This window comes from Lissotriton helveticus, chromosome 11 (assembly GCF_964261635.1).
Source record: "Lissotriton helveticus chromosome 11, aLisHel1.1, whole genome shotgun sequence".
NCBI classification, from domain to species: domain Eukaryota; kingdom Metazoa; phylum Chordata; class Amphibia; order Caudata; family Salamandridae; genus Lissotriton; species Lissotriton helveticus.
This window is the reverse complement of record NC_136072.1, coordinates 4822179-4837793: the sequence shown is the minus strand read 5'-3', so window position 1 is coordinate 4837793 and position 15615 is coordinate 4822179. Positions and strand designations below refer to the sequence as shown.

The following is a 15615-nucleotide window of genomic DNA, read 5'->3' as shown; positions in this document are numbered from 1 at the left end:
AGTATACATTTCAAACCATATTATCAGTGATAAACTACATGTTCAAAGTCAAACTGTAGTATTAATGAAATTATGCATTATCAATGACACATTATACCATCAGTGAAAGACTGTAGTATTGATAATAAACAATAGTGTCAATGACAAATTTCACCACCAATGACAGACGTTAGTAAAGATGACAAAATATAATGTTGATGATTAACTACAGTATCAATGACCTACTATGCTATCAGCACAAATTTGGAAGAAATTATAAACTATACTATCAATGACAAACTATACTATCAATGACAAACTATACCATCAGTGATAAATGATGTCATCATTGAAAGACTATAGTATTAATGATAAACAATGGTATCAATGATAGACTACATTTTCAATGACAAGCTATATTTTTAGATTACTAACTATACCATGAATGATAAACTATGGTATCAACAATAGACTCTAGTATCAACAACAAGCTATAATCTAAATTACCATCTAGACCATCAGTGATAAACCACAGTATCCATGATAAATGCTACTATCAATGACAGACTGCAGTATCAATTATATATGATAGTATCTATGATAAACTGCGCTATCGGTGACAAATTAGAGTATTAATGACATTATACATTATCAATGATACATTATACTATCAATGACAGACTATAGTATCAATGGTAAACAATAGTGTCAATGGCAAACTGCACAATCAATGATGGACATTAGTAAAGATTACAAAATATAATATTGATGATAAACTACAATATCAATGACAGATTGTACTATACATTTCAAACTACACTATCAGTGATAAACTACTATATCAATGACATACTATGGTATCAGTAATAAACTATAAAATACATTATAAGCTACATTATCAATGGCATACTATGCTATTAGTAACACACTATGGAATAAATGATAAACTACCCGAACAATGACAAACTACGCTATCAGAAATAAACTATAGCATAAATGATAAACTACCATATCAATGACCTACTATGTTATCAGTAATACACTATAAAATAAATGATTATTCTACACCATCAATGTTGGACCTCAGTAAAAATAAACGATTGTATCAATGACAGACATTAGTATCAATCATAAATGATAGTATTTTTGATAAACGCCACTATCAATGTCACACGATTGAATTAATGACATTATGTCTTGTCAATGATGCATTATACGAACATTGATAGACTATAGTATCAATAATACTCAATAGTGTCAATGAAAAGCTACACCATCCAAGACAGACATTAATAAAGATGACAAAATATAATATTGATGATAAACTTAAGTATCAATGGCAGACTGTAGTATAAATTTCAAACCACACCCAGTGATAAACTACACAATCAATGGCATACTATGCTATCAGTAATAAACTATAGAATAAATGATAAACTACACTAACAATGGCATACGTTGCAATCAGTTATGATCTATAGAATATATGATAACCTAAACTAACAATGTCAAACTATGCTGTCAGTAATAAACTATAGAACACCATATAAACAACACTATCAATGACATACTATGCTATTAGTAAAAAACTATAGAATAAATGATAAACCACACTATCAATGACATACTACATTATCAGTAGTACACTATAGAATAAATGATAAATTACACTATCAATGTCATACTATGCTATCAGTAATACACTATAGAATAAATTATAAACTACACCACTAATAACGAACCTCAGTAAAGATGACAAAATATTGTATTGATGATGAACAACAATAAGAATGATAGACCATAGTATCAATGACTATAGTATCATAGTATTCTCCATAACTATGGAAGTGCCTTCCCAGTGTGTTCTTGTGGTTTGAGAGTCTGCCATTTATAGCAGAACTACCCTTTTACCTGTGTTTGGTACACGTCACTTTTCTCTTGTAACACACTGTTTGCTACCTCTTACATTTTGTTTGCTTTCGATACTTGCACAAGTGCCACCATTGCCTACGTAACGTTTGTTCTTGTGTTTGAGTGTCCTCCATTTATTGCAGTATTATACCTCTACTTGTACTTTTACGCTTTTGTAACCTGCACATATATCACTTTTTCCTCCTGTAATGCACCATTTGCTACCTCTTGTATTTTGTTTGCTCACGATTGTCACTTTTGCCTCATGTAACTTAACGTTTACTTTTGTAATTTGTTCACTCGTAATGTTCTCATGTATCAGTTCTGTTCCTATTGTGAAGCGCTCTGACAAATTCGGGTAAAGTCCGCGCTATATAAAAACGCATAAATAAATAAATAAATATTAGTATTTATCATAAACCACTCAATCAATGACAAACTATAGTATTAATGACATTATACATTATTAATTATGCATTATACAACAGTGCGAGACTATCGTTTCGATGATAAACAATAGTGTCCATGACAATCTACAACAGCAATGACTGACCTTAGTAAAGATGGCAATGTATAATATTGATTATAAACTACAGTATCAGTGAAAGGCTGTAGTATACATTTCAAACTACACTATGAGTGATAAACTACACTCACTGACATACTGTTCTCTCAATAATAAGCTATAGATTAAATGATAAACGACACTATCAATGATATACTATGCTAGCAGTAATAAAATACAGTATAAATGATAAACTGTACTATTAATGACAAACTTTACCATCAATGATCAATTATGCTATCAGTGAAAGACTATAGTATTAATAACAATCTATAATATAGATAAGTCTCACTGTTTTCCATTTTTACGGATTTTTAAATGCAGACAGAAAAGAATGTGTATTCTGTCTGCATTTATTTTTAAAAGTCGATAAATACATAAAATCGTGCTGCTTTTAAGTGACCCTCCATGCTGTCTTTCATAAATTATAGCCTAACAACTAAGCAGACAGACAGCATGGGAAATTTAAAAACAGAATGACATTTCTTTAAATAACTGCATGTGTCAATAAACAATATACATGCGAGTATTTACCAGTGGATGTATTGTTATATAATATTTGGCAGTTTAAGTAGCTAAAACATGACAGACATCAAAGTATGTGTGCACGTCTATTAGTTAAATGTGGAAATGTACAGTTTTACAACTTCATTAATACGCAAAACACAAAATAAATATTGATAAATACAGATAAAATGACTGAAAGATAAATATGGATAAATACAGACGGGAATGTTAAAAAAATAAATAGCATAAAACCGGGAGCTCTAAATATAGATTACAAACTAAGCCACAAATAAACTATATTTATCCAAGATAAATTCTACTATAAATTACAGACTGTAGTATCAATGATAAATTACACTATTACCAACAATGGAAGAAAGAAAGAAGAGGAGTATTTTTGAGAATCACAAACTAGAATCTCCCCAGGTTATTCTGGTCCTGAGATAATGGCAGAAGAAAACTGATTTTAACCAAAAATTCTGGTGAGTCAAAATCCAAACTTTCAAGGCTTTATGGAAAGTGTTATTCCAAGTCTCAGCTGTCAAAAATTAAAAGGATTGGCCACCCTGCCTTGCATGCCGAAATGGATACAGATTTAAGAGTTGGCAGCCCAGGATTATAAGCTGGCAAGCACGCGCATTTTTGACACAGAGAGGTAAGAGAAAGGTTTGATTTGAATTAGTTGAAGCACAATCATTTTAAAATGCCCATTGTTTGCACTAGTAAGCAGTGGACTGCACACAGGTACAGAGAAATATATTATTGAGTGTACTGTATGATTTTGAATGATCTGCTCATCCCTAATGATATATTTGGGCAAGCCCAGGTCCACTGCAATTTCATAATCCAATCGGAACACAAGTAACACTTGTGAATCAAATCTAGACAGTTCCATTTGCAATAGCACAAAAACATTTTGAGAGTCTGACTAGCTAATAAACAGGAAGAAATGTGTTTACCTATCTGAGGTTGAAAATAATGCTGGTTGTGAAAAATTATTCTTAAATTACAATCCTGTTTAACCCCAATTCGACTTGCGATGGGTTTCGCACAGAGATTTGGTAAATACACTTCTGAAATGCACCTCAGGTGGGTTCTTCTTGCAGCATGATTGAATTTGATCAACAATGGAGTATCATCTGCATAGCACTGCAAACATTAAATCAATCTAGTGTTCTAACAGCACAGGGCTAACAGCACAGCTTGTTCGTTTTCTGCGACTGGAATGAAACTAGCACAGGGCACTGTCTCTCACCCACCTGTGGGAGGCAGTTTTTCAAACCGACCTCCCAAGATATTTAAGGCCTCTGTGAAGAGTCTGGTATGGCACCTAGGGGCATGCCTCGTATGGCATGGGTACTTTTAGCATGGATGTCTGGGAGCCTAATAAGTCATCTTATTATTCATTTATATTAGAACTGCTTGTTCCATATCTTCCTTTCATAATCAGTTGGTATGATTTATAATAGTTGTAAAGCATGATTAGAGGATTCGCAGTGGGCGTCCTCCTAACGAAAGGGGTGTTATAGTGGGGAATCCTATTCACAATGTAGTGCCATTGAAAGACAGCCCAGGAGTGGGCCCTGCCCCTCTCTGAAGGCAGCGCTGATCTACTTTGAGGTTCAATAGCTAGCAAGCTGGCATGAGAAAGAAATATAAGATGAGAGGGTCTCCAGGTAGAGAGCTATCTTCCAACTCATAGGTGAGACACTATGAATTGTGGATAGTGGTGCATTCTGTCTGCTTTTATGTGACTTGTTCATGGCTTTCCATAACATTACCCAAACTCTAAAAGACAGCATGAGTTTTGATGACAAACCCATCGCTTGTAACACATCAAAATTGCTATAAAACCGTTCTTGTAAGTGTGGAAGTTACTTAAGGGTCTGTCCCACGCCATGCCCTCTTTACTGTCTATTGTACCACTGCATGACATCACCAAAGAGTATGCCATATCCTATCGCCATTATGCAAATCATGCCAAGATATAGCAAAAGGTTTATTCTCTCTGGAGAATATCTCTTTACTGACTTTAACCCTTCCGAACATACAATTCGGGTTGGTTTCTCATCACCTAATCCATTGAAACATACCTGAATTTATACTTATTTTGACTCATTCTACTTAAATTCTAGTTCAAAAATAATATACTAGAGGATGATTTAGCCCTTAGCCCTTGCTCTGTCTGTCAAAGTGGCAGAGCACCCTGGTGGACTGCAATATTTTGAGTTCACGGCTGGTCCAGTGGTGATCTGTGTTCACAGCAGCCAGTACCATGGCAAATGGTAAGCAGGCACTGAAAGTTTGGTGTGTGGCTACTGTCTTTTAGGTGGCTTCATGCCAAACCTTTTTGTATTTAGAAACAGACTCCAAAAAGCAAAAACAATAATGGCCACCACATCGAGGTTATTTTCGCCTATGGTGTGAACGTCATTATAATTTTATTCTGTTCGTACAGGAGAGGAAAAAAGGACATCACTCTGTCCATGCTAAATAGGATGGGTGGTCTGATCTCCTTACTTTGATGGCACCTACTGAGTTGGCAGTTGAATGAGGTTTCTGACAGGGAAGCCAGTATGGGCACCACAGCTGGAAATCTTGACGGTCCTCCCAACTCAAAATAGAGCGGGTGTACAGCAGGTTTAGTAGAAAGGGTACTCTGTCGAATTTGTGATGGAGTACCCCATCCACCAAACTCTAATTCGGGCCCCTATAGATTTCCTCTAACAATATTGAGAGTTCTCTTGAAGATTTATTCTTCACAACTGACTCGATCTCCATGAATACATCAACCACATGACTGAAAATTTCAATTATTATCTTAGGAACTTAGGGCTATATTTAGTCTGATGGGTGGGATACCCTGTTAAAAACTTGGCAGATATTCCATCCAAGAGGTAGTCCAAGTCATGGTTATCCTGATATCAGAACAAGGGGCTACAGTTCTCTCATGTATCATTAAAACTCATTGTGCCCTTCTCAAAGCTTCCTTTGATGAAGCAGCTCATCTGATAGCAGATATTGTCTTCTTTAACACCTTGCCCATTTCTTGTACTCTTTCAGCTGACTTCATTTGAGTCTGTCCACATATAAACTTGACTGTTTAGTCCATAAACTCCCACATTTGAGTCAATCACGTTACCTGGAAAGAAGCTGAAGCTCTCAGCCGGCTCTTGCTAACTTTGCAACTTGAGAAACACAGGGGGTCTGCCAGCTAAACGGCGAGAAGGTGCGGGTTTTGTCCCTATGATCAAGGGATCAACCATTGATGCACAAGGGGTTGGCCAAATGATATGACTGATCATTAAGTCTGTTTGATGGAAACCCTATTTGAATTGTTTTGGACTGGTGAGCCATTTATGAACACCCCATGATGTGTCGGTCTTTTTTATGCATGTATAGTTCACTCTGTTTCCTTTCTTCTCTCTCAAATACACTGTCTTTGTGACATATATATTCTGAGATCTTGTGGACTCAGTTCTGAGAGTACAGCTCTAATATTTAGCTGGCAGACCCCCTGTGTTTCTTGTGTTATATACTAAGTAGGAGCTGGGGATATGATCAGGTGTGGGTCTTTAAACCATATATCCCTTGGACCCTTTTTCTAAATTTTTGTGGTTGTTTGTTAACTTTGTAACTTGTCTGCTTTGCACTTGAAATTCTAGTCTACAACAAAAAAGTTCCTTGTAGTAGCTTTTCTTGGGCTTTGCTCCAAACCTCTGGAATTCTGTTTCACTTTCTATCCGCACCACTACCTCACTTCAGCACTCAAAAAAATTAAAACAACCCCTTTTCAGTCATCTCTCCATTCCTTTATCAACGACGTGACCAGACCGCTTCCTGTAAATTTGAGTTCCTTCAAAGAGTGTTCGTATGCACGGCTCAGTTTTATTATTTTTTATTATTTATTACAAGACTATGTGAAGAACTGTGTTGCTCTACAGGCCTTGTTCGTGCCATAAATTAACAATACATAAAATAAATAAGAATAGTGACTCTGCACTGACAAGTTGCTGAAGGGCCAGTGAGGTATAATGTCTGAGTTAGTGGGCATTGGCAGAAGGTTTGAGAAGGAGGAACAGTTTGGAAGTGTGAACTCAATATTTATAGAGAGACTGGCATTTGAAAGAAACACGTGTTTTACATCAGCAAGGTTGGCTCAGTGTGTTTGCTTAATTTTAGCTAGTAGTAGCAGCTGCCCTCCTTATTTCTAGTGGTTTGAGCAAAAAAACATTATGCAGTATCACAACACCAGCTGACTCCACTGATCTGACTTCTTCGGTAGGAAATGCACATTTTGACCCTCTTTCCATGGCATTTTGTAATACCAAGCAATGCAGGTACTGCTCAACCCGCTGACCCCAGAATAACCTTTGCAGTTGTTAACTTGATTAAAATAGGTTCAGGTCGTTTTGGTGACATTTAGTTTCCTTTCTATTGGTAGTTATTTGTTTGTCTTGATGAAGTGCAAGTTGAGAGAAACATGTGTGTATATGAACAGCAGCTTCTGTATTATGGGCTTACAAAAAGGTTGGTATCTGTAGCTCTCGCAGTTACAAAAGTTGAAGCAATCGCCCATGAATATCTGTAGAGGCCATGAATGGAACAGCATATCAAGATTGCAAGACTGTATGCATACCCTCACACAACAATAAACCATTAAAACGTGTGTTAAGTTTCCCTTCTCTCACAAGAGCTGTGGCGTATTCTCCTGTTTTTATCGTATCTGGGTGTCACATGTATGCATCGTAAATCCTGTATTTCTGGTGGGTGGATGGGGTGGGGGGATGCCTGCGATGATTGACGTTTAACTGTTTTGCCCCAGCCTTTCGCTGGTATCGATTATTCTGCCGCTCATGACTGTATGGTGTTTCGGTACTTCACTCGCCCATCCACAGTTGTAATGTGTTTCGTTTACTGGCACCCAATATGTATATTACCTCTCTTGTGTTAAAATAATAAAAATATATATAAAAAAAATAAATAAAAAAAAAACGTGTGTTAAGCTTAAGACCTTAATCTGTTCATGTGTCCATTCTTCATAACAATAGTCCTGTACTATGTAAGATCTACCCTGACCTGTGTTTGTGTCTGACGCTATAGTCTGGCTAAGGGATACATAGATGAGGCTGAGAACCTTCAACACGCCCAGTTTGTGTCTCCACTAACTGTGCACCACCTCTTCAGTAGAATGCATTTGGTACGTCTTCTGAAATCATTCATGCTGGTGCAGCTCTGTCATTAGTAAAGCAAAGGCACACTATAAAGTCAGGTCTCTATTGTGAGGGGTCCACAGGGGAAGCTGAGACCCTTCCAGCCCCCTACCAAAGGGTGTCTTCGGTGGTCCACTGTCACCATCTTCTCCATAAAATATAGTTAGCCTGTCTGTTGCGGGCTTTCATGCTTGTGCACCTGTGTCTTCAGTATGTCACAGGCACACTGTGAAGGCATCCCCTGTTGGGAAGGATTCATAGGTGAGGCTGGGACCTCTCCGAGCTCCTCCCAAAGGGTGTCCTTGGAGGCCCACTAACTATTCACCACCTCCAAGGTAAGGATCGGTGTCTCATGTAGACCTTCACGCCAGTGGCCTGTGTCTTCAGTATGTCACAGGTACACTCTGAAGGCATCTTATCAAAAAAGGAGGGGAGCGAGAAAGAAGGGTCAGTTCCCACTCAGGAGAGTGGTAGGTCCAGCCACAGCGTGTGCCCTAATAGAGCGTTGAATACAAAAAGAGCTGAGCTGTTCCTTAAGTGAGAGAATCAATGTCCATGTCACCCTAGTGCCCAAGTACTATTGGACTCAATGAGTCCTACAGTAGGGCATCCATTTTGTTGGATGTAATTGGATGTAAGTCACACACCATTTCAGGTGTCATGCTTCATCATCCGGGCTGCTCCTCGTTGGGTCAGCGGTGCAATACCCAACGGGCTCACCTCGAAGAGGGGCTCTTTATCGGAGATCTTCTATCCAACAGCCGTTATGTGAAGTGTGTGTATGGGGCCAAATAGCTGGGAGTACCAGTATCAAGTTTATTCTGGGGGTCTCCTGCTCTAAATAAAATTAAAAAACTGGCTGGTCCTCCCAGTTCCGGCGGCTAGGGTAAGTCCAGAGGAAGGATACAGGGCATTACATCCAACAAAATGGATGCCCTACAGTAGGACTCATTGAGTCCAAGAGTACTTGGGCACTAGGGTGACATGGACATTGATTCTCTCACTTAAGGATCAGCTCAGCTCTTTTCGTATTCAACACTCTGAAGGCATGCCTTATTTGAATAAAACACGAACCCCAAGTTAGTGAATCCTCAATATTCATTGACTAGGTGTCAGCAGGGAATCCAAGCAACAATAACTGCAGAAAGATTATCACAAGTGACTGTAATAACCATGATGCACTCTGGCACCAAGGGCATATTGCACTCCAGGCTCACCTTGGTACCTTGGTAATAGACCACAAACATTTCAACTTACTTGGCACTACAGAGGGGCTAAGAAAAGAACTCTTCTCAAAATGAGAACACCGTTCCCTCATGCTTCGGAAACAAAAAAGTTATTTGAGAAGACTAAACTAAATTTACTGTTATTGGGCCGCCAGTTTATTGTCAGTGATACTGATTTTCATTTCAATATTATTGTGTTCACATTTAGGGAAAATGTGGAATCAGACTTATTATTCCTTGGTTTATTGATCATGGAAAACCGGCTGAAACCAGAGACCCAGCCTGTCCTGAAGGAGCTGAGGGCTGCCAACCTACGGACTGTCATGATCACGGGTATTGATGTTCATGTTATTATGTATGTATTTATATAGGATTGCATGTCTGTATTTATGTTAGTATGTAAGTGCATGTGTGTATTTTTCTAAATGTGTATGCATGTGCATGTAAGTATGTATGTATTGTGGTCTTTGTATGGTCAAAAAGGAAGTATATCACTAGAAACTCAACAAGTGATGGGAGTGATAGCTGTTTTTGATTTGTTATTGCACTGCTAACTAGTGTTTTCTACAGGGGTGTGTCTTCAACTCTAAAATTATTATTATTGCTACTATTATTAATATCACTTGTATTATTTGCAGTAGTATTTGTAGTAACTAGCAATACCAATACTATCAGCTTACGCAATTCAAAGGAGTCGGAGTATAGTATTACTATTAATGTTAACATTGTCATGCTTCTGCCGTTGCTGCTATTAGCTTTTTTATATTTTATTGCATTGTTGCAATTGCTAGTCTTTTTTTTTTTTTTACCAGCGTTATTGTTCCCTTTTCTGTTACTGATAGTATATTTTTTGTCACTGTTCATTTTCTGCTTAGTAGATTGAAACAAGTCATCAATGTAAAATGTTACTGATATTACAGCCCACTGAGGTCAACAATAGTTGGATCTGAGTACAGCTTGCTGGTCGGCTCATTTGAACACTGCCGTCATTCTGTTATTGGGACGTTAGGTTCAGTTTGAACAGGAATTTGTACTTTGTAACATTAAGATGGGGAATGGTGTAAGTGGAAACAATGCTGAGGAATTGACATAGGGGAAATGGGGCACTGGCAATGACAGCCAGAAGTCTCAGATGACACCACTGATAGTGTGCTCTACACATTTGAGCTTGAGGCACTGTGCTCTCTGCTCTCTTATTCATTGGTACTGATGTCACATAGTGCCAGGAATAGATGGGATGTCATCAAAATTTAGTTTTAGGAAAAGGGACATATGTTTTCATTGTTTGACAAAGAGTTTCACACGTAAACATCCATATTGAAATTACCACTGCAGCTCTCAATAGACACTTACCAGGGAAGTTGGCACTAAACACCCTTAAGTGGATATACAAAGACCTCTCTCTCTCTCTCTCTCTCTCTTTCTCTCTCTCTCTCTCTCTCTCTCTCTCTGTTGATGTCTCTATCTCATGTGCTCTCTCTTCACTGCTCTCTTTATCTATCTCCCGTGATACATATCTTCAATATTGATATTTGTCTGTCTACAATTGTTGTATATTTCATCAAGTCATGGATACACATTTATTTGATAAATAACATTAGAAGTAAGATAATTGCTAAATGTTCTGACTATTCCCTGGGAACAACCTACGTTCTAAAGAGAGTAAGGACACTAAATATCCTTACCTTTTATATACATTATACTTTTTTTTTAAATACACAATTATACATTTTATTTGAATTGTGTACAATAAACAGGTTCAATGGAATTATGCAAGTTTGCAGCTGCAGTGTTTTCCACAAGTTTGCCATCTAATCCATTGTGTCCTGCATAATCTGTAGATGTAAGAATAAAATATGGTTTCTAGATCAGATAGGTCAAAAGTTACTAAAAATGTGGCAACGCGTGATGCAGAGCAGAGGAAGGCCCTTTTCAAAGTTTGAATGTTCACCTTTCTATTGCTTACTTCTGCATTTCGGTGTCAAAGTTATAATAATGATCTGAATTCTTTGCCCAGAAAGTGTTAACGTGTAAAAATGCCAAAATATTGAAGTAATACTGACCGAAAGTGTGGGATAATTGTCCTTTTCTTCCCACATAATTTAGTTAAGCCAGCAACTTAATCTGGTGTTCTGCTTCAGCATAATTTCAGTGGCCTTCACTTTAGATGATGTAAATTATTCGTTGTTTATTCATGGATTAGGAGACAACATTCAGACAGCTACTACAGTTGCAAAGAAATGTGGCATGATTCCGAAGCTCAGTCAAGTGATTCTTGTTGAAGCACGCCCCCCAGAAGGATCCACCCCGGCATTGGTATCCTGGCAACCAGTCGAATACCCTGAGCAGGCTGAAGATGATGACACAGATGTGAGTAGTGTTGAACATTTTTACAAACAGGAAATTCCCAAGTACAGTGTTCATTTCTGTAACAAGTCCTCTTCAGGGAAACCTCTGGGATTAAACTTCATTTTGAAGTGATTCCTACGTTTTAAAAATATTTCACAATTAGATTTTTACCAATATAATCACATTGTCTAGTTGCGCAAACATGAATGTCTGTTGTGAAACCATGATTTTTCTAGAGAGCAGTTCAGTGCATGGAACTTTACTTATTTATATTTATTTATTTATTTATTTATTCAATTTGTATAGCGCAAATTATCACCGATAGGTCTCTAAGCGCTTATATCTCTCTAAAGACTGATGATCTTCTCCAAAAGGTTATTTTTCACAGTCATCATATATTCCAAAGCCTTTGAGGCTTAAGTAGACAGTAGCTTATCATGGGTCACATACTCTTTCTTAAAGTATTGGGCCATTTTACTTTTGTAGAAAGGATTCAATCCAATGATCTGACAAAGACGACAGTTCCACTATAGAACAAAGGTAGACCACTGCAACAATTTTACGTCAAGAGTTTCCAAATTAAACGGTACAATAGTCGGCATCACTGCTGGCACATCTCATGTTGTTAATGTTCATGAAGCCCATATAGTGGCTAAGGTTTCCTGGTGTTTACACTCTCACAGGAACTTCTATAGCAATTTGTAAATACACTTAGGGAGACTCGTCAGTTGAGATCTCCACAGGGTAAAGTATAGAGAAAATTAAAAAGTTTATTAAGCAACATTTTTTTTCTTTCTGATAAATATTAATGTAAATTCATTTTTTAACTTTTATAACTAAATTCAAAAATACTACAGTGCTAATACATTTTGGATTACATTTGTAGCTATGGCAAATATCAAATACAATTAGATTGTTTATCTGATGTTTAAATCAAAAACGAAATTCTCACTTAAAAATAAAAAAAATATTCTACAGTAATATTTAAGAGTGATGTATACAACTTTAAAAAAGCAATATAAATATATTTTGATAATGTATTTTTAAATTACAGTTTTAATTTAAAAAAGGTTTTTAATATACTTTTAATATGTACTATTTGTATAAATTATTTCCAACATTAAGTGATATTAGCTTAAAACATTAATCTTTGTTAAATAATTTAATATAATGTAATATCATTTTTATGTTTTCTTAAAAGTTTCTACCTTCGTTATTTTCTATGGAGGATTTTGCACTACCTTGGTATAGTCATGTGTTCTGCTAGACTTGTTACTGTTTTTTTGTAGTACCTTATGCTTATAAGTTAAGCTCCACACACTATTTGAGTAACTTTACACTCAGATTTTGTGAATAGCCACAAGTAGTAAAGTTACTGAAAGTGTAACAGTACATTATACATGTAAGTATACCCACAAGTGTAAATTACCTTGTGAATAGCCCTGAGAGTGTTTACTTAACATTTAAAAAAATAATTATATCATTTGTCTCCTGGAGACTTGGTTGTCGAGGGCAAGCCATTATTTGAAAGGTTTGCACAAATGTATTCCCGAGTATGTAATAAAAGGGTTTAATAGCCCTATTAGCCACAACGCTAGCCAGAATCATCAAACAAGTACACACAAAATGTGATTGGATACAGGAATGTAAGGTTGACTTGTTTATCAATTCTGCATCATTTGGGAGTATGATTATTGTGAATGGATATGTGATTCTAGTTCAGAAATATTACAATAATAATAAACAGAGGTTTTTTAAATGAACACCTGAGTAATATATTTACAGTGTTTTCAAATACACTGATATTGATAATGATGGATTTTAATTTACGCCTGAGGACTATGAAGGAAGGTCTATGTAATTATGATTGATTAATATCTTCCATTATTTTGACAAATGTATTCCTAAATTGTATTAGATCCTAGGAAGCTGGTGAAGGCAAAAAGGCATAGGCTTTTGGGGGTAGTATGTTCCTGCGTGTAAAATCAGATATTCCTGCAGCCCAAACCTTTACTCAGGATCATCAAAACTGTCCTATTGATTACCTCTTTACCTAAGGGTGACTTTCTGGGCTTATCATTGCCTTTCACGTAGTTAATATAAAAAGCTAATAATTCTCCCTTTGAGAGCGTTTTTAAATTTGAAAATAAAACTTAGAGGAAAAATGGTGTTCCTTAAAGTGGAATTCCCAAGATGAATAACAACACATGATAATGGCTAAAAGTTCGCTCTACCCTCTCAGATACAGGGTACAATGGATTTAAAGAACTCAGTAATACATTAAATGAATTCTATTGATTGGTACAATAGATTAATAAAGACAATTGTTAATTGTTTGAATGTCATTTTGAAAAGAAAGAAATATAATCTTAATAACGGATTTATATATCCAAAAAGGAATGCGGTTTGGTTAGATTCAAATGGGGTCTTATTACGAGTTTGGCAGTCGTTGACAGTTGTACCCGCGGTTGCGAGCTTGGGGGTCTGACCACCGTATTATGAGTTGTTGAGATTGCATTTGGGACAACCGTGGCTGAACCGCTGACACGCCAGCACGCCGCCGGGGTTGCAGTTGGGAAAAAGCAGTTGCCAAAGGGCGGTCCTGGGGAGTTTCACTGCTGTCCGTATTATGTGTTGGCTTTCCCACGAGCTGATCGTGCCGGGGAGACCACCAGCTTCAAGTCGGCAGAAACTAAGGATTTGGGGTGCGTACTCACCCCTTTCCTGTGATTTCGGTTGGAGTTTGAAGTGGATCCATTTCTTCAGGTCCCCCATTAACAGCATCATCTTTGTGGCGATGTACAGGTGAGTTAGTCAAAGAGAAATCCCTGGGTGTACTTTATGGCAAATGCATATTGCGTTTACTCTATCAATTCTATTCAGTCATGCACATTATTCATCTACACAGCTCAAATTTTTTTTTAAGTAATTGAAAAATATACAGGTATAAATGGATTTCCACACTAAAAATGAACGTTCACAATCTTTTATTATTGTTCTAAAACGTGAGGACTCCTCTTCACACAATCATATGTAAAATTTCAAAGCAAAGTCTTTGAACAAATATTTTAAAACACTTTATGAATCAATTACCATAAAGTTACATCGACAATTAATAACAAATCATCACGTACTGTATAAACAACACATTATCACAATCATTAAAATAGCTTGACAGAAAATGAAGGTTAAAAAAGAGCAGATAGTCAAAACAGGTACAATTCAAAATGCTATAAAATCCTTTTCGCACACCCCCTATCACTGTGGCCTTAAGATTCTCCCGCCACTGTTTATCTAGATCCAATGGCCTTTCTTATATAAATGGTGAAAAGAACAGTAACAGTAATATACGGATATCTGTTGCTTCCTTGACCTTATTTGGATTCTAAAACACTTGAAAATGCGTCGACGCGTTTCGGTGTTGTATCACTTGATGTTGTAACACCTTCCTCAGAACATGCCGTCTCTTTGGGGTCACCGGCTTCTAGACTTCTGTCAGAAGGAGAAGAACGCGGCAGAAGCGAATCGGAAATCCTGAGCCGAACATATCCAGTTCCCAGGCTAAGAGACATAGACATATGCCCGTTCATGAGAACATTTTAATCTCTATGAAGATAGTTCCTACTAACCAAAGAAAGAAGATGATCCATATCTACTAGATCATAAGACAAGGGAGAGACCACATATAATGTGAGGTGTATCAGAAACCTAAAACAACAGTGATTGCTGGGAGGAGGATTCCCCGAAGGCAGTTTTCCCGGAGAGACTCCTATAACACACATAGGAGATTTTAAACAATAAGTCTATTAGTAATTTGAGAAATGAAGACAGAATAGAAGTCAAGGATAAAAAGGAATATGGCTCA

At 36.9% G+C, this 15615-nt stretch overlaps 1 protein-coding gene across 1 annotated transcript in view; it reads left to right on the top strand.

Annotated features, from left to right (window-relative positions):
* Positions 1-15615, top strand: part of LOC144791007 (putative cation-transporting ATPase 13A4) — a 331299-nt gene that overhangs the window by 235386 nt on the left and 80298 nt on the right. Inside the window, exons 18-19 of the mRNA XM_078665633.1 lie at positions 9610-9734; positions 11605-11771. Of these exons, the coding sequence (XP_078521759.1) occupies positions 9610-9734; positions 11605-11771 (292 nt within the window). The remainder of the gene's footprint in view (positions 1-9609; positions 9735-11604; positions 11772-15615) is intronic.